This window comes from Acanthochromis polyacanthus, chromosome 22 (genome assembly GCF_021347895.1).
Source record: "Acanthochromis polyacanthus isolate Apoly-LR-REF ecotype Palm Island chromosome 22, KAUST_Apoly_ChrSc, whole genome shotgun sequence".
In the NCBI taxonomy this organism is placed as follows: Eukaryota; Metazoa; Chordata; class Actinopteri; family Pomacentridae; genus Acanthochromis; species Acanthochromis polyacanthus.
Genome location: NC_067134.1, coordinates 12,933,295 through 12,959,082, shown reverse-complemented (window position 1 = coordinate 12,959,082; position 25,788 = coordinate 12,933,295). Strand labels below are relative to the sequence as shown.

General features: G+C 40.1%; 1 protein-coding gene across 1 annotated transcript in view; it reads right to left on the bottom strand.

Annotated features, from left to right (window-relative positions):
* prkx (protein kinase X-linked) overlaps window positions 1-25,437 on the bottom strand; it is a 73,322-nt gene extending 47,885 nt beyond the window's left edge. The window contains exons 1-2 of the mRNA XM_022208450.2: window positions 24,777-25,437; window positions 1,152-1,320 (exon numbers count right to left, since the gene is read on the bottom strand). Of these exons, the coding sequence (XP_022064142.1) occupies window positions 1,152-1,320; window positions 24,777-24,918 (311 nt within the window). The 5' untranslated portion in view covers window positions 24,919-25,437. The remainder of the gene's footprint in view (window positions 1-1,151; window positions 1,321-24,776) is intronic.
* Window positions 25,438-25,788: the final 351 nt, after the last annotated feature.

Below are 25,788 nucleotides of genomic sequence, written 5' to 3'. Positions count from 1 at the left end.
GAAATGACACCTAAATATGAAGTGGATGGCGGGGATTGATGGGACTCGGAAACACCCCCACAATTTAATCAGTTGTTCCTTGTATCATTGTAACTTGTCCAACAGATAAGTTCCGATAAGTCTGCAGCGGTGGGTTTGTTGCCGGATCGCAATCGTGATCGTCTGAAGGCAGCTGATGTAGTGTTCCCTTGTTGTCATGGTTACAGTGACGCCATTCTACTATCTCGCAATGACACAGAAATCTTAAACAAATCCATGGATCCAGACTATAAGGTGCATCACTGCCAAAATCTAAGTCCTTGTGTCATTTCTGACCTTCCCTGAATATTTCATCCAAATATGTTAATCAGACAGACAGACAAACCAATGCTGATTGTCACATAACTCCGCCACATTCTTTGTGGAGTAAAAATCTGGGACTTTTTGGCTGAACTGCAGGCTGTGTTTACGAAAAACAAGACAAAACAAGGAAGCAAATCTAAAATCTAAGCATTATAACATCTATAATATACAGAATTACCCTGTTTTTCTAGTATGAGGACATTTGTGAGTTTTCTCTTCCTCTATACACGGTGTGCTGTATGTACAGAGGTGCAGTGAAAGATCTGCCCACATGTGACAGGATTAAAAAAAAAACACCCACAAACTCTTTGGAGTATCGCGGATTAATTAGACGTCTTGGTGTCATTAAATCTGGCATCATATTTAAAACTCATTCAGACGAAGACGTGATGATTTCTCATCCAGTCAGTGTGTTTTCTTTACCCCGTGGAGAGTCACACTATTTCATTCAGGCCTAATTGCACCAATGAGACACGTAACCAGTGAATGTCATAAATTCTCCTAAATTGCTTGTTCGTACCACATAAGAACAAATGTGTTCTTATGGCCAGCTCTTGCCTCCATGATGTTTGAATTAGGCTCACTCATCACTGCCTGTCCAACTGGTTGATTATCTCATTAGTCCTGGGTGACATAATGTGTGTGGTATTGTGATGAGTACACAGCCTCAACCCTGAAACATCAGTTCTGTGTTTCTAATTGGAGTCGGTGTGTCGGGATTCGAGACTACACTTGAACTTTCTTTACAACATTCACCCAGTGGATCGTGACCTCTGCCTCCCCCTTGTGTGTTTGCAGCAGAGACTCACAGTCGGATGAGGAAGGGGTGGTTGACCTCTGTCAGCACCTCCTTCTCGTTGTGGACGTGCTGCTCCTGCTTCAGTCGGATCACGTCGGGGATCTTCATCTGCTTTAGGGCGAAGAAGGCCCTGCTCTTCTTGTCCTTGACCAGGAAGACTCGGCCAAAAGTCCCCGTGCCTGTGAAGGGACGGATTTTTAATGCATCTATTAATTACTATCATTACATTGAAATCTTTAATGGGTCATTCCAGAAGTGGAGGGCATTTTATATCCCACCCATCAAATTTCAATTAATTCATGTACAAAATACTAAAATATGCAGTTATTGTGTAAATTTATTTGTCCTGAGACCAAATCTAAAAAAAAAATTGTAGAGAAAGATAACAGCTAGCTAAAAATCTAGCATCTACTCCTGAGCTAACATTAGCCTGGATTAACAACGCTGTTACTGTGATTAGAGTAGGGCTAGCAATCAAGCACTTGCTAGTTTATTACCTATTACTGATGAATATGTAGCAGAAAACTGTAAAAGAAAGGGCCTATTTTTCAAAAATTTTGAGGTCCAAATGACCCATTTAATTGTTTTCACAAAGCTGTAATAAATGCTCATTGCATTTTCCAAGGTAATGCTAGAAATCCAGTGATATTAATTTCACAATACTGTAACAGCAACGATTCTAACAACTGCTGGACTGACTAAAAATCATAATAAGTGCGTGTAAATTCAGAATCTCCATCCATCCATCCATTCTCTATACACCGCTTTATCCTCACTAGGGTCATGGGGGGGTGCTGGAGTCTATCCCAGCTGACTCGGGCAAAGGCAGGGGACACCCTGGACAGGTCGCCAGTCTGTCGCAGGGCAACATATACAGACAAACAATCACACTCACATTCACACCTACAGACAATTTAGAGTAATCAATTAACCTCAGCATATTTTTGGACTGTGGGAGGAAGCCGGAGTACCCGGAGAAAACCCACGCATGCACAGGGAGAACATGCAAACTCCATGCAGAAAGAACCCAGGCCCACCCCAGGATTTGAACTGGGGATCTTCTTGCTGCAAGGCGAAAGTGCTAACCACTCGCCCATTGTGCAGCCCAATTCAGAATCTGGAGAGCAAAAATAACCGTGGCTCCACAGTCCTGACAAAAAAACAAGATCTTAAGTAGCCTAGCCAGCTAGACCCATGTTTCTGAAGACACAAGGGTCTAGGCACGCTCGACAAGGAGGGAGGCGGGCTAAAAGGTTGTCTATCAAATCACTCTGCAGCAATTGGGTAGGTATACAACCAATCAGCGCAACGAATAGGCTCCTAGAGCGCCGGAAATCAGAGGATGCGGCAGTTCGGTGAAGTCTTATTTATACAGTCAATGGGTGAAGCTCAAGTATATTACAGACATGTTAACAGAAAGATTATTCAGAGTCGGTGCTAATGGAGCTCAACGACTGTTGTCGTTTTTGTTGTCGACCCTGGCAGAGAATTAAATTTGTTGCCGTGGGTTGTCTAGCGCGGCTAGGCTAGTTGTTTCCGGTTGTTTCTGTCAGAATCATCGTGCCTCTGTCGTCACTTAGTTACGCCCGCCTTCTGACTCTACACTTCATGGTGATTGGTCCGGCCAGTTTTAGGAGAATCCAGCCTCGAGCCTTATGGAGGGTAACTAGACCCACCCTGGCAGAGAATTAAATTTGTTGTCGTGGGTTGTCTAGCGCAGCTGGGCTACGTAGATCTTAAGTCTATTATGTGAAGACCTGGGGTGTTTGTTGTTGTTGGTTTTTTTACAGAATAAGTACAAAGTGACAGTTAAAGTATAGTACACCCCATTTGTCTGAACATTCAATGACTTGAATGTCTACAGCTTCATCAATGTGAGACAATGTTTAAACAATATAGCATATGATTAAAACTTCATGAAATCATCGTTCTTGGGAAGCAATCTGCTAAAAATACACTATTGAAAGCTCTAAAATCAAAAACTGGCATACATTTAAGGACAGACTTTCCTTTATTCTATATTTAGTTTTGGTTTCATTCATGATGTTGCCACCTTGTGACTTCCTATTCAAAGACTTTTGCATATTTCTGTAGATAAGAAACATTAGTTTGCAACAGGGATCCTATTTAGGTCCAGTCATAATCATGTGGTCTCTGCAAATCGTCAGTCACATGCAGAAGGCAAACTTCCAAATTTCGAAGGTAAAATACACAATTCTTCCAAATATATCAAAAAAAATCCTGAAGCACAATCACACTGACATTAGTATTGGTGGATTGTGATGAGGTCAACTTGAAAAAATGTCAACTTTTTGCACTGCTTCTTGTGCAGGACATCAAAATGAGATTGAAGCAGACAAGTTAATTCACAATTAATACAAACTAAGGAACACGTTTGACAGCTGAATAGGACAGAACTAGGATAGTTTTTCTTCAGTTCCATCACAACCAATATGCGTAAACTGACAAGATATGTTTGTTTGACGTTATCTTTCTGATGTAAATGTTGATTGGATAAAGTAATAACTATAGAATAATGGCACCATCTGGGTTTGAATTGGTTCCTATTAGTCTTTTTTCACTGTGTAATTCTATGAGCCACCAGGTTTAAAAAAATTATGAGAAAATGAAGATTTAGGCAGAAAGAACAGCCAGACTAAGTGTGAAAACTCTAAAATGGCAAGAGAAAATAGAGCGGCACTGTTGGAGGAGGCTAAACAACCTCATAGTAAGCAGCTAAACCTGCATAGTTATTCATACAATGAGGTGTTCTATACATGCTAAAAACAAGTGCTGTATTATACAAAGTAAAGGATTTGCTGGACAACAAAGTATTGTATATGTTCTATAAATCTGATTGTTCCACATCTGACCTACTGTGTTGAAGTTTGGGGAAATGCCTTGAAGACAAACATGCAGTCAATTTTCATTTTACAGAAAAGAGTCTTCAGAATAAACAATCAAAAAAAAATACAGATATCCAACAAACCCATTATTTGTTCAGTTAAAATTGTTGAAATTTCATGACACAGTAGATTATACTACCCTTCAAATTGTGTATAAGGCTTAGAAAGAAACTCTATCAGTCAATGCCCAGAACAGATTTTCAAAAAGAGAAAGCAAGTAAAATTGAAAGGAAGAGAGATCTTCATAAAACCAAGATTTAGGGCCAAATTAATTAAATTCAATTTTATTTATATAGCGCCAATTACAGGTCAAATTGTCTCAAGACACTTTACAGAAAACATATGTCTAAACCCCTAGAGCAAGCCCTGAGGCTACAGTGGCAAGAAAAAATCCCTATTAAACAATCTAGACAAGCAATCCAAAGAATGTAAATCATACACAAGAATAAAAATGTAATCAAAATCTGCTTATTTTTAAAATACAAGGAAGTCAGAGTATGATGGCACTTGGTATGAGAGAAACCTCTGAGTGAGAGTGGCTGTGCAGGCCTGTCAGACTTTATAGACATTTTGTTTGTGTTTTTTTTTTTATTGTTAATTGTTTTATATAAAGGGTCAGAGCACACGAGTTATTTCTTCATTGGGTTCCCTTTCATTCAGGAATTTGGAAACTTTTGTTTTTGTATTGTATTAAATTGTGAGGTTTATTTCTTTTGTCAATGAATTAAAGAAAAAATGAACTAACAATACAATAAAAGACGTGCATTGAAATGTTAGGTCAAGTATATGTATGAGAGTACAGGGGGTCCTTGGTTTACGACATCCTTGACTTACAGCATTTTGTTGTTATGTCAGAACTGGCTATGGGCGGGTCCTCTGTCAACCACGTAACCACTAACGTCGAAATGCCGTCGTACTCGTTACGTAGAACTATGAATACTGTATGTCATCACGCAGTGCTATAGGATGGCTTTGCTTTACATTTGCCAGTTGTACACCACCTTGGATCGTGCTACATTCGCGAACTTTTTGCCCTTCATCATGGCTCCCAAGCGCAAGTCAGACTCTTCTGATGGCAGTGCTTCGAAGAAATACCTCCATGTATATGAAATTAGATACAATAAAACACTCAGACCATGACTTTTCCGAAGAACAGTTCAATATCGTGATGCACGTAATGGCTTTGTTTACGAAATGCCCTGTATAATCAGTGTCTCCATTGATGGTTTAACTGTAATACAGTATATTATAGCCCGAGATTATAATTATACCGTAATGTAAAAGCTGAATTTTACCTCCTAAAGCTCAGTGAATCAAGTACTGCCGTGAAAACGAGAGTTGTGTTTTGTCAGAGGTGAAAGAAAGGACAACAGTCTGGTTTGGGTGTGATGTAATTTGTAGAGACAATACAACTCTTTCAGTACAAATGGCTGCACAGTCTAATGACAGCAGATTGTCATCAGGTCTAGCCTATTATCATCCCGGCCTGTTATCAGATTTTATCACAATCGCTACTTTGATCTGATAGCTGATTAAATTAAAAATGTGTTCCTCCGGCTTGGACTCTCTCTGAAATGTTACTGGCTCCTCATCCCACCCACAGCATTATCAGATTGGGTATAAATCTCAAGGAAATGACCAATCAACACTGTGTTTTTGGAGGAGATGTGGGAGAAGCATTGGTGGGAGGCAACGCAGATGTAGCTGAAGTTACCGCATGAATCATTATGATCTATCCCAATGATGGCCACACCAGAGTTCATTTTCACTGTGGAGGAATATTACTCTGCTGAAAATGTCTGAACTTATGTTTGGGTGAAGCATAAGCACACCGGCAGAATGAAGACATGCCGGTGAGCAATTTTTCAGGAAGCCGCATTTAATAAAAGGGCAAAAGTGATAAGGGATTTCATTCAATGGAGGTGAAAGCAATGGCTTTCAAATCACTCACTTATCTCTTCCGCCTGAAATCCACCATAATGCACTTTGTGGCAGCAAAAAAAAGAGCGAACGACTATTTATTGACTTATGCAGTGAGGCTTTAACCAACCAACATTTACAGCATGGTAATGATGAATAGTTAAACTGACAGATTGCAATATTGGAAATGCAAATTGACTCCAAAAATCAAATGAAAAATACTGAAAACACCCATCAAAATATAGCATCAGATCATTTTCGTGATATTTGTCTTTTAAAAGTTCGACTTTTAACCCATAAAGAATGATAAGTTCCTAAGCTGATCAGAAAAACTGTGAAGATTACAACTCATTTATGTCTTTAAAAAAAACCTTCATATTCCGACCAACTAAATGAAAATGCACAGGGGTTTTAATGGGCAAAAAGTTGAAAATGGACGGATATTAAAATTAAAATGGGAATACAAAAATATATAAATAGTCTACCATTAGTTCTGCATTTACAATACAGAACCATTGTTGGCCCAATGTACCTAAATGATCTCTTTCATAGTGACTATAAGAATATTCTGTCTGTTTTTAAATTTAGATGAACTGAAGTAGGATAGAGCTAAAAAGAGGATTCTTAAAAACACTGAAAATGAGGTAAAATACAACTTTTTGATCAAGGAAGACCTTTAACTGTTAAAAGTTTATATTTCACACTAAAAATAACTATGCAAAACCAACAAAAAAATACCAACAGTTGACAGATGAATGTAGTAGACTCAAACGCAAAATATTTCCCTTTGAAATGAAAAAAAGTAGAACTATAAAGCAGACAACAATGCAATACTTCAACCGCCGTTGCATCACACCGCGTTCATCTCTGCAAACAGAGCTAAAGTGAGCTCACGTGTACAAAGTCAGGTGACTGTTGCTTAACTGAACCTTTCAGGTGTCCCCAACAGAGAAGAGAAGAGCTTCAAATTCGTCTGAATTACAAGCCGAGTGATATTTATGCAGACTGACAGAGATGAGCAAACAGCTGCATGCAAGAAGTTGAGATTTTTGCTTTATATTGTCAACACTTTGTTGGTTTATGTGTTGGTCACACATTAACATCATCTTGATATGTTAATTATACACTACCGTTCAAAATTTTGGGGTCACTGAGAAACGTCCTTATTTTCAAAAGAAAAAAAGTTTTTTGTCAGTGAAGATGACATTAAATTCATCAGAAATAGTCGAGACATTGTTGATGTGGTAAATGACTATTGTCAATGAAAATGGCAGATTATGGTGTTGAAGGGCTCATTGATGATTCGAAAACCTGTCAACAAAAATATGAAAGTGATTCAACAGAAAGTTTGATCTATAACCTAACTGCATCAGATGAAAATGCCACGAAAACACATATCAAAAATCGAAAGCCTACAGGCATGAGTAAATGCCAGTTATGCTCTCTCCATGATTCATAACTGCTCATCGTATCCGGATATAATACAGCCCCTTCGCCCTCCATTACGCTCTCCGTGGCTTCCATAAAGGTCTCCAAAAGTACACTAGAAAACAGCCGCCTGGGTCTGTCATAGCCCTAAAACATGTCTCCAGAAGTCACGTTGGGGAGGCGATGGCAGACAGGGACCAGTGGTGACCCTTAAGAGATGAGATTTGCGATGGAAAAATCCACGACACTGGACGTTCCACCTAAGCAATGCAATACCAACAGCCTGCTTCCAGCGCTGCCAGACTTGACGAAGGGTTAGTCCTCGCCAGCCAACCTTTTTCTTTATTAATGTGCGTAAAACAAGTTATATTTGTTGGTGTTATTCCAATTAAATTATCACCCATGTACCTTGATAAACAGGCTAAAGTGGTCAAATTCAAAGATGGATCAAAACACAACTTGATTTAAAACAGGTCACTAAAAAATATCACCAGTTATCAGTATCAACTGAAATTAAACATTTCATCGTGAAAATTTTTATTCTATATCACACAGCTCCAGTATTCATTCATTACCAGAGAAACAAAATTCTCATGTATTGTAAAGTTGAGGATGCCTTTCGGTGTCAAAAGTGTGTGTGTTAGCGTCAGACCGATTATTGGCCTGGCCAATAATCGGGGCCGATATTTGCCATTTTTCTGATTACTGGTATGGGTACTGTTATTGATTGATTATTGATAAATAACTGTCACTCTGTGATCTCAGAAATGTCTCTCAAACAGAAACTGCAAAAAATTGAACGAGAAACACAAACCAGGTAATTAGCTACTCACACAATGCTAAAGCTATGCTAACGGCTAAGTTAGAAGGCAATCACAAATTATCCGAAGACAGAGTCTTGAAAACCATAATTAATAACACTGTAAGATATGAATCTCAGTGGGAAATAAAAGTCAGAGTAAAGCGTAAGGTTAAGAAAACAGAGAAGAACTGCAGAAGATCAATCTCAGTTGAGCCCACATAAACAGAGGAGAACGTCCTAATTTAATCATTTCTATTTCACATATTCAGTTATAGTCACCCTTATTAATAATGAAGAAGCCTACATCTCAGTCGATCCCGCGTGAGTGTTTTGTGAGTGAGGTTAAAATAGTTGAATGCACAGATTCTGATATCATTAGAAAAAGTCCATATTTTCTGTGTTTATGGAAGAGTTATTGCAGACAGTCCCAAAACTTAATTATATCGGCTGTCCATTAAGAAGAAGAAACTGGTCACAGACACCAAAAAAAAAAAAAAAAAAGGGGGTGAAGGCGAATATTCGGATACCAAAATTAATATCCGGATAATGCCGTAGCGAACGAATATTCGGATATTCGGGTCCAGTCCTAGTATTTTACTTCAGGATATAAACGACAAAACTCAGACAAAAAAACAAAAAAAAAAATAATTGAGACAAAATACTACAAAAATGAGACACAAAAGGACAAAAACGAGAAACAAAATTACCAAAAAAATTAGACAAATGGTACCAATGAGACAAAAAAAAAAACACAAAATGACAAAAGCAAGAAACAAAAAGAGAAAATAAGACAAAAAATGTAAGCGAGACAAAAAGGGAACACAAAATGACAAAAACAAGAAACAAAACAACAAAGGCATGAGACAAATGATAAACGTCAGACAAAAAAAGGAACATCAGCTTGTATGCTGAGTTTCTTTTTCCCATTCAAACGTCAACATGTCAGCCTGCTGTCTCCACTGAGATGATAACAGGCTGCTTGATGTACAGCTTTCCTGTAAACTGTCTGCCTATAGGGGAGTATAGTTCATTTAGTTTTCACTCTGTCTCTTTGTCTGCCTTTATGGACTGGTTATGCATTTGGTTACATGCCTTTTGTGTACATGGCAGCGATACAACACGAGACTGGAATCTTTAATATGATACAAAGACAATGACACTATCGCTGTGGCTTTCATGAGTCTGATCATCTGGTTCATATCTTTTTTTTCAACAATATGTTTTACTAATTTTCAAAACAAGAATAAGACAAAACAAAAACAGACAAAAAGAAGCACACAGTTTAAACAATGACATACACCTGAACTTAAACAATACAAAAGACAAAAAAAAAACAAAAAACAAATTAGGGCTGGCCCGAATAGTGGTTTCTGACCTCCGAATATTCGGGCCCTATTAAAGACTAATATCCGAATATTCGTTCCGCCCCATAACGTCCGACAGAGGGGAGGGCGGGGCTTGTCACACAGACAGCCCGAAAATTCGGATCCGTTTTCATTTTTAGAAAGTTCTGGCCAACATTTCCTGATGACAGATTGAACCCAGTGTAAACCGACCTTCGTTGCCTTCGTTTTGTCTTCAGCAGAGGTCTTCGGCATCTTGTCTTGTGTTTATGCAACGAAGTGAAGCGCGACGTCAGAGTCGGCAGCCACCCGACCATTCGGGTGATGTTTACAAACACGAATGGAGGAGCCGAAATGAGCCGAAGAACACGGCGGAATGAGCCGAAGTGGGCCGAAGGCGCAGGGAAGAGATGAGCTCCGAATATTTTTGTCTGGGGGGAGGAGGGAGTGATCACATAGACATATGTGTATATGTTTATGTGATCAAACAACGGGATGAGCCGATATGCGCCGATGTGGGCCGAAGGCAGAGGGAAGACAGTAACGCTGCTGCATATTCTTTCCGCCCGGTAACGTCCGACGGGGGGTGGGAGGGGCAAATATTCAGATACCAAATTAATATCCGGATAGTGCTGTAGCGAACGAATATCCAGATATTCGGGTCCAGCCCTAAAACAAATACTAATAAAATTAAATCAATGGTCACACTCAATATCCTTCCAAAAATGTTTCATCATTTCTTGAGAAAGTCCACTAGAGGTGTCCACTCATCTTCGAATTCTTGTGCTTTACCCCTAATTATGTAGGTTAACTTTTCCATTGAAACACATAATGCCATCTCTCTCAGCCAGGACTGTACTGGGGATATTTCAGTCTCTTTCCAAGATAAAGCATTCATCCTTCTGGCCTGCAGGAGGCCAAAATTGATTAGTGTCTTATGTTTGGTACTAACAGAAAAGTTATCAGGATATATCCCCAAAATACAAAGCTTTGCAATACAAGGTACTTCTACATTTGTAATTTCACACAAAGTTCGCACAACCGTTTTCCAAAAAGTTATCAATTTAGGACATTCCCATACACAATGAATTAGCGTGTCTTTCTCAGTCAAACATTTCACATATGTCTGGAGTCTCTGGGTACCATTTGTTGAGTTTTTCTGGTGTAATGTACGTTCTCATCAGCCATTTGTGTTGCAAAAGTTTCATTCTTGTATTAATCGTTTGTATTTGAGCTCTTCTTTAATATCTACACTCCAGGCCTTCCTCCTATCGACGCTAGACTCCTTGTCATATGAGACAAGTGTTGCATATAATATAGAAATTTGTCATTTCCCATGCCCGTGTTTTATCATGATATCTTCTAGGCACGACAGCGGTGGTTCATGCAGAGCATCACAGTGTTTTGAGGAGAGAAAATGTTTTAGTTGTAGGTACTTTAAAAAATGTTTTGAGGGAATTGAAAACTTCAATTGGAGCTTATTAGAGGTTAATAAAGTGCCATGTTCATACAAGTCCCCAACTTTATGTACACCTTTGTTAGTCCAAATTTTAAAACCACCATCTGCCCTGCCTGGAGTAAACTGCATATTGCCCCAAATGGGAGAAAATTGGGAAATAGCAGGTGTGAGCCTTAAACCATATGTCAATGGAATTTTTTTAAGAAGGGATTTGCTGTTTGGCTTTTTAAAATTTTAGAGTCCGCTGAATAAAAATATAGGCTTAATGGAAGTTCAGATATTGCTTGTTCAGTTGTTACCCATGCAGGAGGAGACTGTGTCAAAAAATAAAACATAGTGCAACGAAGGTGAGCAGCCCCGTAATACCATTGTAAATTTGGCACCTGTAAACCACCCCGGTCATATCTGGTTCATATCTGAGATGCAACACTGATTCATAACTTTGTTTCCAGTTTGCATTTTTCTCCTAAAAGATATTCAAGAGGTGTCTCGATTTTGACGAAATGTGACTGTGTTGAGTCACTGTGCTGGTATTTTTCACAGATTCCATTTCTCTACGGGACAAGGCAGACAATGGAAGACGGTGTTCTGAGCAGGAGGGATCAGACTGTGAACGGAGTCAGGTCACAGTGTGATGGTGATACAGTGAGAGTGGGCAGTAATGGCAGGAAATTCTGCAGGAGCGCACCAGAAAAAACCCGAGGCACAGTCACTACAGTTTCGGTGGCTTCATATAGGCCTGAGGTCTGTGTTGTTTCCCTCCTAAAGATGAGGGGAAACATTTTGCATTTCGCTCCTGCAGTGGAGACGAGCAGCGAGGGAGACGATAAATGGCTGATGACAATATGTGATATAACAGCCACTCTGAGTCAGACATGGAGCTGCTGCAACTTCCAAATGAAATGCCGGCTGTCTCATTCCCCCGCTTTACCTACAATGAACCTTTGTCAACGGGTGTGTTGCCGTGGAAACAGAGAAACAGCAATACACCGTCAAAGTCAGGCGAAAAGCTCATATATCTCTTTAGTGCCAAACTTTTTAGCCATTTCTTGACCCTCTGAACCCACAAAGACAGGTTGTTTTTAGAGCTGCAGCTATCGATTGTTTTAGTAATATAGTGGTAATTTAGTGACACTTCACAGACAATAATGTCGTGGTTATCGGAGTGTTGATTGGAATAGTCAGATGAAATAAATAAAACATTACAATTGTGTATGATTAAACTGTTCAGTATTAGATAAGAATTAAAAGCTTCATCTTCAACACATACAAAGTAAATTTAAGTACATCGTGTAAATAAAACCTGTTTTACACTTCACTTTTGAAGAAAAAAAAATTAATGCAGAACTTGGCTCGCGCCAAAACACTGGTTTTGGCGCGAGCTATCGCACGATTTCGGAATGAGATTTGCTTTCGAGCGTCCAGAGATTTGGATACAGACCACAACAAATAGCGATCCACAAGTAATGTGGAGGTTTTCGTTCATTTCTCATCTCTAGTATGTTGTGGGACACTCGTTGAGACTATCTGAGCCGGTCAGTGTGGGGAAAAAAAGCACATTAGGGCTTGCCTGGGGACCAGACAGCCTTTATATTGTGTATTACAAATACACATAAAGTCAGTCTGGAACTGCTCCATTGAACCAAATCTAGCCCAGAGGCGGGACTACCGATCACAGCTTGAATTGGAGAGAGCCAATCAGCGTAACACATGTGAGACGCAATCACTAAGCGACCTAACAATTGCCTTTCCGCCATGATGTTTTGTAGTTTTAACAGCTTCCTTCGTCGTACAGGGGTCCTGACGAAAATCTAAGCTCTCCCTTTCAACAGTGGAGGGCAGCATTACGCATTCTATCGTACAGCCTGCCGGAATTAAAAATACATCCTTTTTAAAAAGAAAAGCTTTAAGATCTGCTTCTTGTTGAGGTTTTAAGGACAAATTCAGCCCGTGCAAAACAGAGGAAAGCGCACGAGAGAAACCTCACTCTGTTGCGGTCGCATCGTTAACTCCCGCCTCTGGTGCTCTGATTGGTTCGGTCTGATCTGCTCGGAGCTTGAAAACCTGTCAAAATGTGTCAATGGAGGAGAGCTAGACCGTATTCCCGTATATCCCTTATAACGGGAATACAGTCTAGCTAAGCTAGGCTAAGTTGCCCCATACTTTTCGCTAGCTGAGCTGCTAAGCTGCCTGCCTGGCTAAATACTGGAGCTATGTCGAAAATTCATTTCTCCATCACTCACATATGAAAACAGACCCCAGGTTGAAAAAAACCGAAGTTCCCCTTTAAACAATCAAGTGCAAATGCTCAGTTTGAATACTTTTAGCAAGGAATAAATGAGCTACGCAGTTAAACTACATTTCTCTGCCTGTATGTGTGTGAATGCAACTTTTTTCTGAATATTTTGACAGTTTACTCATGTTTTGTGCCACAATCACTCTCTGCATCAACTCTGCTGTTGCCCTAATTACGGTGTCATTTTACACAGAAGACATTTTTGAATTCTCTCCATTTCTTGCCATGCTTCTGCCATTTCCATGGAGGTATGTGACTTTATACTGCAGTGAAAAAAATGAGCTCACGGTGAGTAGAAATATGACGGGAGGATATAACGGTAAACAGCAGGACCTGCTTGACCTAATTTATCACACAAAGAAAGCACTCCAGCCTAACTGTCACATCAGGTAAGATTACCAGAGATTTGGGTTTATCGCAGTAACGCTGATCAGACAGGAACAACAACCTGCAGCACAGGAATGCCAAAGATAAATCTGACGTCCACAAGCTGCACTGTACACTAAAAATTAGAGCGTGGTGGCAAGTGGCTGTAAATGTCCAGAGAGACCTGAAAATACTTTTAATTTTTTATTTATTTGGACGGGCAGTGAATATTAATGAACAATCTCATAAGTTTACACAAAGTTTACACTGACAAAGGTGGCACATTCTGTTATAGCTATAGGTAGAGTATTCCAGTTTGTGCAAGCTTTCATAGATAAGGCAATCTGTGCAAAGGAGGACTAAATTTTAGTTCAAAATCACCCCTAGTGGTTAACCTTGTATCAGAATACCATTACTCTTTTTGACAAAATCCCCCAGAGGTCGTGGGGCCGTCCCATTCACAGACATATATATTAAGCAAGCGCCTTTAAATGACTAGAAATTGTCAAGCCTTAGGAATCGATATTTCATTAACATTGCTCAATGATGAAATGATTGTGGCTTTTTGTCAAACACCTTGATGGCTTTTTATCAAGCTGTTCAGTGGGTTCTAGAACAGTGACGGTCGTAAACAACCAGGTTGTGAAGCACTATTTGATGTGAGACAGGATCATGCAGTGGAGGTAGGATTTAGCAGCTTTTGTTGTAATGAAATGGCGAATTTGCTTCAAATTTTGTAAGTTAAATTTTATTACACGGGTTACCTTTTCTATGTGCTTTTTTTTTTTTTAAATTGAAGTCGGAGTGCATGAAAATGACCTTAAAATAGAACTTCCCAACAGGAAAACACAGGGAGAAGCAGCTTCAGCTTTTAATGAGATATGAGGAGCCTTCCTGCATGACAGCATGTTAAACCGGTGTACCATTTCACGAACATCATCCCTACATTATGTTTGAACACATACATGGAAAAACAGGATGAGCACTTATCTCCAAGCACTCAATGCTGGTGTTATAAATCATAGGGCTGCTACTTCAGTATTTCCAAACGCCAAAGTTGTAATCAGAAACCAAGCAGGGACAAAGGCAACCACAAGTAGTTGTCATTACTGTGATGACTTTAGAGAATAATGTACTGCAAAGTGATATTTACCCCCTCCTCTGGAAACTGGGTCATCCCTGACTCCACCTGCTCTGTTTCTGGGGCTTCAGGGAAACAACAGCGCTGCACGCAACTCTTGAACTTCCTGATCTGCTGACAGGATGCAAGTCAACAGATTCGCTCGGAGCAGACACACAATACCCGGAATATTTATGCAGAGCTGCAGTCGGTGTTGCCTTCGAGTGATGCTCTCCGGGTCACACAGGCCACTGCGGCAGCAAATAAATCTAATGGCGTAAGAGAGTTGCCTCGCAAATAAATCTAATGGCGTAAGAGAGTTGCCTCATGATTTCAATGACAATTAAAAACAACAGCGGGCAGATAAAGAGCTTTAGCTGGTTTGTTTTAGGCAGCTAAATCCCTCTCATCAGACAAAATGGCTCGGCAAATTGGATTTTTAAGAGGGGGCACATAAGCTCGGCGCTTTTCCCCCAACAGCACAGGACGAATGCTGTTGCCTGCAGCATACCTTCCCTGACATTAGGCTCAGGCTTTGTTGCTCACATGCAGCTTTATGGATGTTACTGAGCGAGTGGTTTCCTATAAAGTCGCCGCGTGACTTCATAAATCAGAATGGGTGTTAAATATTGCTGCGAAACACGACTATTACCAGCGCTCGATTTAGACGGTCGCCAGGTCGCCATTTGCGACTAAAAAACGATTTTGGTGACCAAAAATGACAAAAAAACACGCTGGTTAGGGGCCCAAATATTTTGATTTGGGCTACTGACCTCCAAATCCTAGCCTAGCCGCGCTAGACCCATGTTCTGAAGACGCAAGGGTCTAGGCACGCTCGACAGGGAGGGAGGCGGGCTAAAAGGTTGTCTATCAAATCACTCTGCAGTGAGCATCCAGCCTCGAGCCTTATGGAGGGCAACTAGACCCACCCTGGCAGAGAATTAAATTCATTGCCGTGGGTTGTCTAGCGCGGCTAGGCTATCCAAATCCAAGTTTTAGCCGAAAATCACCGCCTATCATGTTTTCTACATGGGGGCAGCCATTTTGTATGATGTCATCAACCTCCCATGATTCCCGGCGCTTGGTCAACTTACTAGCCTAGTTGACTGAGCGAAGTCTCAAGCTTGACAAGCTGCCTTCAGGCAAACTCCAGCTCAGGTTTGATTGGGAACAGGGAGTTGCAATTATGTGAAAATAGAAGCACTTAAAATTGATGGCTGCTGTAGTTGAAAGGTATGTAAATCACACTTTTGCCATATTATAAGAGAGTAAATTTCACATCAAAATATTTATTTCTATTTCTGTCACACATTAATATGATTTTGCCTAGTGAGTTGGGAAATAAAAATATATTTTTAAAAAAACACATGAAATAACAAATTTTTGGCCAATGTAAATAATTGTTGCTTTCTAATTTGTTGTAGTTTTCTTCCAAAAATGAAAATCAGTTTAAAACTTATGCTCGGATCATATTTATTATGACATTTTGGTTCCATCCTGCTATTTTCGCTAATCCAGGTGCAGCGCACATCTTACATCACTTACTGATCACTCAGTCATAATTTTTTTGAACACTTAAAGTTGATTTTGGCTCCTAAAAATGTCTAAATTAACGTATGTTGGTGGCCCAAAAAATGTCATTTGGGCCACCGGACCTCTCGGCCTTAAATCGAGCGCTGATTACTATTAATGAGAAAGGTCTGAGAGATGCCGTGTCATTATTCTGCAGGCCTGGATATCAATTCTAGCCATCTGAATCACTTTTACACTGTTTACTGTAAAATAAAAGAAAATAAAGAGTGAAGAAATGGGACCAGTGTTAACAACTTGGCAGCCTTGAAAACCTCCAAGATGTTGGGAAATGTTTTGTTGGCCAAATCAAGATACAAAACAAGTTGTTGATATCTTTTGTAGATTCAGAAGCATATAGTATAGTTAACGAAAAAGCTTGTTGGCCGACTCCAAAATTTGCCAGCAGATTTGAAATTAATGTGCCCCCCCCCCCCCCCGCCAAATCAGCAAAATTATACCATTAACCAAAGCAAGAGACTTAAAACCAGACATAATTGTTGAATATTCAACTGTTCTTGTGGTTTTCTGACAAAAAAACAACCAAAACTAAGCTAAAAATTGTAATATTTCATCAAATCACTTCATTTTACATAAGTATTCCACATTTGCTTTGATCCGATTCTGGAAAAAACACAAAATTCTGCATTTTCAGTGCAACCAGGAAACCATTATTGAGTCACTTGACAAAAATTCAGCGACTTTGCAGCTAAACTGGGCTGAACTGCAGGCTGTGTTCATATAGAGTAGATAGGAGAAGAATGAAATTCAATTAACGATGTACGGTGCCGAGAAAAGTATTTACTCCCTTCTTAAACTCTTATTTTTTGAAAAAAATTCCCCACTTAACTGTTTAATACCATAAAACAAATTAAAATATTAGGCAAAAATATCCAAAGCAGTTTTTAAATGAGTTGAAGGGAGAAAAGCTTTCCAAACCTAGCTGGCTCTATGAGGAAAAAGTAAATACCCGCCTTGCTAAATCATGAATTAACTGTGGCTTAGCACGTTTTTTGGAAAGCAAGTTGAATTTCACTGACCACACCCAAGCCTGATTAACCCCAGACCTGTTCCATCAAGAAATTACTTAAATAGAGCCTCTCTGACAAAATGAAGTAAGCCAAAAGGTCTCAAAAAGCTGCAACAAAATGCTGAGATGTAAAGAAATTTAAGAACCGATGAGAAAGAAAATAATTGACATCTAGAAGTCTGGAAAGGATTACAAAGCCGGTTCTAAGGCTTTCGGACTGCAGCGAACCATGGTGATAGCCATTATCCACAAATGGAGAAAACATGGAGCACAAGAGCACAGCAACCACTCATTCAGGAGGTCACATTGGTGGAACCATGAATTCTGCTCTCTACCAGAAAATCCTGAAGGAGAATGTTCGATCATCAGCTCACGACCTCAAGCTGAAGCGCTTGGGTTCTGCAACAGGACAACGATCCAAAACACACACGCAAGTCAACTTCTGAATGGCTTTAAAAAACAAAATGAAGGTTTTGGAGTGGTCTAGTCAAAGTCTGGACTTGAATCTGATTGAACGACCATAAAAAGGTCATTCATGCTCAAAAACCCTCCAGTGTTGCTGAATTAAAACAATTCTGCAAAGAAGACTGGGCCAAAATACCTCCACAGAGATGTGAAAGACTCATTGGCAGTTGTAGAAAACGCTTGATTTCAGTTGTTGCTGCTGAAGGTGGCCCAACCAGTTATTAGGTTTAGGGGGCAATTGCTTTTTCACACAGGTCCAGGTACCTTTGAATAGATTTTTTTTCCTTAATAAATAAAATCGTCATTTAAAAACTGCATTTTGCGTTTACTTGGGTGATGTTTATCTGACATTTACATTTGTTTGATGATCTAAAACATTAAAGTGGGGAAATATGCAAAAGAAATCAGAATTTGAGAAGGGGGCAAATACTTTTTCACAGCACTGTAAGTAGTAGTAAACTGTCTACGGTATGTGGAGAAAGTTATTCCAATATTCATATAACAAATGCTGTGCATGTTCTTCAATTCATCAGTTTCTGAGTTTCTCTCCTTCTAGTTGTTGCTGTACTTTCCCTTAGACGTGCAGGACTTAATATTGCAGTGAAAAATGGGCCTGCACCACCCATGCATGCCCAAAAACTGTAGGAAGAAGCCATAGCACCAGAGGAAACCCACGCAAGCACAGAAAGAACATTTACCCAGCAGGTGCCCCCTACATTACATCTCTTATAGGCACATTAGCAGGCTTTAGCTACTTTCCGTTGAACGGATGAGTGTTGGCACAGCGTCAAATCCCAGATTTCAGACTTACAGCATTTCTGACCCTACTTCACAAGAAGAACAGTGTGCTATTTAAAAAAAAAAAAAAAACAGGAGTCAAGTACACTCAGTGATAATCATGCCACTGCGAGAAACAGTGAGCACATACTTTCCCACCGGTTTATAGAGCCGTTCTTGTGCTTGACTCTGTTTTATAAGTCTTTGTTAACGTCGAGTCATCTCCACTCAAACAATTACCCATAAATGGATGTAGAAACTCTTACTACAAATGGCTATTTATAGCACGAGTTTTAAAAAGTTAACATAGAGCCCTGTTAAACCCTGTTATCTCTAATTTCATGAGCTTTTTGAGAGTCATTGTGTTGTTTTTTTTATTCACTATTGTGCCCTTATTTAGATAAAACTTGATTTTAAGAACATTTTGCGTTTTTTTGGGTCTTTTTTTTACCTGTTTGGGAATTAGCATCTCTCATTACAGAACTCTGGTCAGCAGCTGATAGAAGCTTGACACTTACACACAGCTATTCCTAAAAAGCCTGATGCACACAGCAGACAGGAAAGTCAATGTGCTCCGAAGTTAAACTGAAAAGAACCTACAGCACGGACAGCAACTAGCACGTCAATCAAGCATGCCAAAAACACCTCGCATAAGTCAAATCTGCTCAAACAATGGTTGAACAATCATCCGTATTTCAATATCGTCAGATTGTCATTAGCAGAGATCACCTCCAACAGCCTCCATGCAGATGACAGGGGCGTTATGTGACCCATAATAAAGCTAATTTTCCCAACACAACTGCTGTCATCAACCCTGTATTTTTGCTCATCTTGTCATAAAACATCGATTCTATCTGCTCAGCTCCAGCTTGGTAATGAGTGCTGGTTAGGTGGGGATCAAATTTCACACTGTTCCCAACATTTGGCGACCAAAACCAGAAGAACTGTCTGATTAATTTTACTGCATTGAAACCCAAATGACAAAATGGAACAGGAGACTGAAAACAGGGTTGAGTTCAGACCACCCTAATTCCTTCCCTTTTTCCCCAATTAAATACAAGTTGTATTGTATCCAAGTTGACTCATTAATAGGACTGGACCCAAATATCCCGAATATCCGAATATTCATTCGCTACGGCACTATCCGGATATTAATTTGGTATCCGAATATTGCCCCCCCCCCCCGCCGTCGGACGTCATCGGGCGGAAAGAATATGCAACGTTACTGTCTTCCCTCCGCCTTCTGTCCACATCGGCTCATCTCGTCCTGTGATCACATAAACATATACACACATGTCTATAACATATACAAATATGTCGATGTGATCACCCCCTCCTCCCCCCAGACGAAAATATTCAGAGCTCATCTCTTCCCTGCGCCTTCGGCCCATTTCGGCTCATTCCGCCATGTTCTTCGGCTCATTTCGGCTCCTCCATTCGTGTTTGTAAACACCACCCGAATGGCCGGGTGGCTGCCGACTCTGAAGTCACGCTTCACTTCGTTGCATAAACACAAGACAAGATGCTGAAGACCTGTGTTTGGGAATTCTTCAGTTTAACTAAAGACTAAACGAGGGCTAAATGTGGACCCGGGAGACCAGACGAACGGATCCGACTAATCGGGCTGTCTCCGCTGCCGCACCGCCGCACCAACCACGCTAACGGATCCGAATATTCGGGCCGTCTCCAACCCCCCCGGGGCGGACGTTACGGGGCGGAACGAATATCCGGATATTCGTCTCTAATAGGGCCCAAATATTCGGAGGCCACAAACCACTATTCATACTCATTATACTCATTAACAACAGAAACGTATTAATAAAAGTGGATTTCAAGTCAATTGTCAATAATTACAAATAATATTTACATGCTATCAAATGAACTGTGCGATTTAAAGACAGAACTGACCCAGCGTACAAACACGAGAGATGGGAAAAGAGCTGAATGACAAAGCAACACCACAAGGCTAAATAAAAATCCCAATCTGAGATAATGGGTATCTCAACTTGCTTTGCCAACCCAGGTTTTCTTTATCTCGCTCCCACCAAACAACAGCGTTTTTCAAAACAAAATGAACCGTAGTTAAGAGGAACAGATTGTTAATATGGTGAGCTTTGAAGAATATAGTTGGTGCAAATGACAAAGGAACTGACTTCACCAGCTGTTAATTTCTAACATGACAGCTGCAGATTAGAGTTCTGAAACTTTACATACCTAAACATGATACTCATCAAGATCCTTTAGGTTCAACGCTGTCCAGTAATGAAGGATATTTTAGCTTTTGGCCAAATCAAAGCAAAGTTAATGTACTTGAATCTTTTCTGTGATAAATATTCCAACATAGTAATCAGTTTAATCAGTCTAATCTGTGTTCTATCAGTTGCAGTACCAGTGGTGTAAAACAGGCTTGGCAGCACATCAGGAGCAAACTGAAAAACATATTTTGTCCATTTTCTGCATCACTAACTGTGCATGTAGGGTGCTCAACGTGTTTGCAGATATTCCCTCAGCTGACAACCTGTATCGCTCACAGAGAATCATCAGGAACAAAGTTGGTACAACGGTGGCACTTCTTACAGCAAAATCTATAGCCCAAACTTAGAAACCTCCTCCAGAGCAGCATCAGTTACCACAGCGATACTACAGGTTAAAAGACAGCCATCGTCATGACATCACTGGGGAACATCTCAAGCATTAGAAACATTGTTCAAAATTGACTTTTGTTGCACTGAGCTCCTACTATGGATCCTGTATTTTCAATTTAGGAAATCTAAACTACCATTTTTTCATTTTTCAAACTGTTTAACCCTTTAAGCTTCAGTCAATTCCAGCCGTTTTCAGTACAAAAAAATCGCTAATATTCTATTTTTAAATTAAAAAAATTACAAAAAATACGGGGAATATTGGACGGGCATCACGAGGTGCATTTCCCTGAAAATGACCGATTCGGGGATTTTATACGACTTCAGGACATGTTTTGGACAAAATAGTTTACTGGCTTGTGTCATCTGGATGTAAAAGGTTGGATTATGGCCGTTTTTTGTGGAATCTTTTTTTTTTGTGTGTGTAGTAATGAACCCGGAAATGTGAGTCGCGCTGTGTGCGTTGAAGCCGTGTATAGAGAACGGATGGATGAATATTCGTTCTTGTCGGACAAATGTGTTTTTCTCACCCGCTGTGGTAATCGCATCTGAAAGTGGTTTATACCGGCGGATTCATGAGAATCTAAGCTTTCCATCGGCGTATAGTGTTTGTATAATCGTGTTTGCAGCCGTCGGACATTCTTGAAATTCCTATGCAAATTAGTAGGTGTACCGCCAGCGGTACACCTACGACGCACTGAAGTGTAAAGGGTTAACTCCTGAGTTTCGTGAAATTCAGAGTATCGCTTTAAAATTTAACGACTTGTGGAAGGCGTGTGCCGTCATCATTTTTTATTTGTGACTGAACAAAAGTATAGTGTTCGACATGCAAGGCGTGTCCTTGGAATGAATGATTCTTATGTTTACAATGAAGACTCATAAAAAGTCCTGATTGAGTAAGTCCCTGTGTAATCTCATGATGTGGTGACTCAAAGTTTTAGTATTCAGACACGTCAAACAAGTAACTTCAAACGCCCTAAAGGCAGGATGCTGCCTGAACACGGTGAACCCATGAGCATTGCTGCACTCACTGGCCAGTGTCTAACATATGAAACATGACCCCAGGCTGAATTTGGTTAATATCTGATCCATCAAGCAGTGCACTTTGGGAAAACATTTCACTGTAGTTTCACTCACAGTTTCTGTTAGAAGTCTCCCTGACTTCTCAACAGAGCAAAGACGATATAAAAAAGCCTTCCTGACAGGTTATTATGTGGTTTGGATGCACTAAATGTTAATGTTTGAGCTTTGAACACAGTACACAGCTGCCACTCGCTTCATGGCTTTGCGTAAAACATGAGAAATTACATACATGAGTTTAAATGGCTGCGTGACATAATAGCACATTTCTTGCGGTATAATGACAGTGTTGCTTTAAATTTAGTTTTGCTGCCTTGAAAAGACAATAGCTACCCTGTAGTGTTTTGTCTGCTTTAGTTCTGTAAGTCTGCAGCAGCTTTTTAGACAAAAAAAATCTATGGGAGTGTTGTTCAGATTATGGTGGAACAACCTCAGTCTGCAGCAGCAGGGTTTATACAAAGTAAAAGGAAAGATGATAAAGGATAAAGTAGGTCAGCTGGAACTGGGTGACATGCAGATAAAGTAGTGAATACTGATATGCTGATAGGAGACGAGGTGACTCCCTGTTCTTGTTAATGTGGTAGGGCTGGGAAACTCTTATCACAACAAGCTGTTTATTACAGCACATTTGATTTGAATATGTCTGTACATGGTGTTGGTGCCCGTCAAAGACAGTCTGAGGCCCTTCTGGACCAGACTTCCTGATGATCAGCTGGATTCAGGCTCTGTGCTCATTGAAAATGTGACATGTTGTGATATACTGCAGATTACATGTTGCTTTATCGTCCGTCAAAGTTGACCCACATTTCTGAAATGATGCAGCTATTCCAGCATGTTTGGCTGTTTATCTTTCTGACCTGCACTTCTTCATTGTAATCATGAAAGCAACTATCAAACGATAGCAGCATGTAACAGCATAACATGATAACACACTGGAAGGTGCTGGTAGTTTGATTATTCTCACACATGGGGAAAATTTTCAGTATTTAAGAAAACGTAAATAACTAAATTTTATCAACAGTTACTCTTACTTTTTAATTGCTTGTTAGCGCATTGCTATGCATTATACATCACTTCATGTAATATTATATTTATCAAAATCTTGAGAGCAATATTCACCCCTCAATCATGTATTTTTGTGCCATTCTAATTTCTGACACTGGCTTTGGGTTGCCCATGTTTAGCATTTTTCAAATTTATTTACTATTTTTTTTCCCATTATATCCATATTTTTTGTCATCTTTTTTAGTATTTAGCATTAACTTTTATGTAGCGATTACATTTTCAACATCTATCAACTGGAATGTTCTACTTAGTTCACGATGCACATTTTGCTTGTAGGCAACTCTTTTAACCACTGGTCCAAAATGTTTAGCTCTGTCAACATTCATTTATCAACTTGCAAGACTTCGGCAGGTAATAAAATCTACATCACACAGACCTTCGCATATACATGGTACCTCGTGGGAAAATCTGTGATGGAATGCGAAACTCCCCTTTCCATTTGTTTTTCTGCTCTTCAATTTGCCTCGGGCATGTTGCATTGTTACGCATGAAGTCGGAAGTTAGCAAACAACCCGCTCAGTGATTCGACGATACTTACATTTACAGTCAGATTCTGTCAATGCAAAAACAAACTAGCTTAGCTCATTCAACTCATGCCAACTGTGGAACATAAAGGACGCATGCGTCGTCGTGTACGCGTCTTCGCTTAATTCTCACCATGCGATATTTGTGCTCTTTGCACACTGCAACCCTTGATGCAAAAATTCCATACACCTTGAAAACTGATCAAATTAGTGACTTCCACGGCTACGGTTGAGTTTTCATCCATTTTTAGTGACATGCATGAACGCTGAGGGGCATATTCCATAGGAAGAAAACAAAGCTGGGTGGAAATGAGGCGATACAAACCCCAAAATTTGAGTCAATGCAGCAAGTACAATACAAAACCAGCACTGTGCATGCTTGGCAGTGGAGTTCATGTGCAGAATATGTAGATTCAAACCCACAATGCATGTGTGGAAGTGGAATTAGACTGGAAAAGTAGCATAAAAACAACCATGTATCTGCAGCTATCCTTTTGCACGTCCACAGAAGAGGCTTGACATACATTTTGCCATGTCCACGAGAGTCAGGCCGCCAATATTTAAGTCTGCATGAACTGGACACATAGTTGAGAATGCAGTAAAGTGCATTCACTGGTCACACAGACACTGATCCACTAAATGGAACAAAGTCTGTAGAGTGGACTAGAATAGAAAAAAACAACAACTCGAGGTAAGTGTTGTCTGTAGCTTTCTGTGTACACAAACCAGTATAAGGTTTATCCCCAGCTAAGAATCACTCCTGAAGCTTAGAAAGAAATGCTGCATGTAATACACTTGAAATAACAAACCATAACTGGTCATAACAGGTTCAGACATGCTTACCAACTGTGGCAATAGTCTCCAGGTCATCAAGGCAGTATATCCGGTTATTTGGTGATGCTTCTCCAGCTGAACTGCTGGCGTTGCCTTTACTTTCTTTCTGGGTCTCACTGTTGACTCCGACCTTTGCTTTGGAGGACGCCATTTCTTAGTTTCGGGACTAGCTTGACTATTTGGGTGTATAAATATCCAGTAGGACGCATGCAGAGTTCACATCATACATTTCTGGACGGAGACAGTCGCCAGGTCTTTGTCTAGCTTTGACAGCGCACGTCGGATACGGGTGACTCAAGCTTTCTACATTAGAGGATGAAATTTAAATAAAAGTAGCTAACGTTTATCTTAGCAAAGTCATTAACAGACGGGGAGAAAATTAAGATACCGACAAGAGTGAGACAAAGAAGCCGGACACAGGTGCACTGGCATTAGGCGTTAGCGGCTAGCAGCGAGCAGCTAACATGGTGTGTTAATGAGAGAGGCGCCGCAAAACTGAAAGAACAAATATCTGAGTTTAAAAATCCCACTAACAAGATGAATTCTGAGGCTTTTATGACCCGAGTTTACCGCTTTGCCCCATTATTTGCTCTGGTACAACAGCAGACCTCACCCAGCAGCTTCTCTTCTGTCCACATCAATCAGGAACAGACATTGTATCGCTGCTCAAGTAACTGCCGGTCAGGGCTTTCAAAATAAAAGCAAACGCTAACCAACTAAGCTATTTCACCAACTTCCCCGAGAGAAAAGCAGCGTTTTCTCTCAAGATCAATCTGTTCTAGTCGAAATTAAATCAGAACTGTTATTTAAAGCAGTGTACCGAACAGTTTAAAAAGAAATCCATATACGTTTAGTGTTTTACTCATACCCTTCCTGTACATGCTGTGTGACTGCAGCTACGGTAACTTGACACTGAATGTAGACAGAAACTGCATGTTGACAAAACATAGCCAATGAAAACGAAGCTGTCCCAGGACATTAACCAATCATGAGTGAGAGAGAGCTTGGCCATAAACACAGG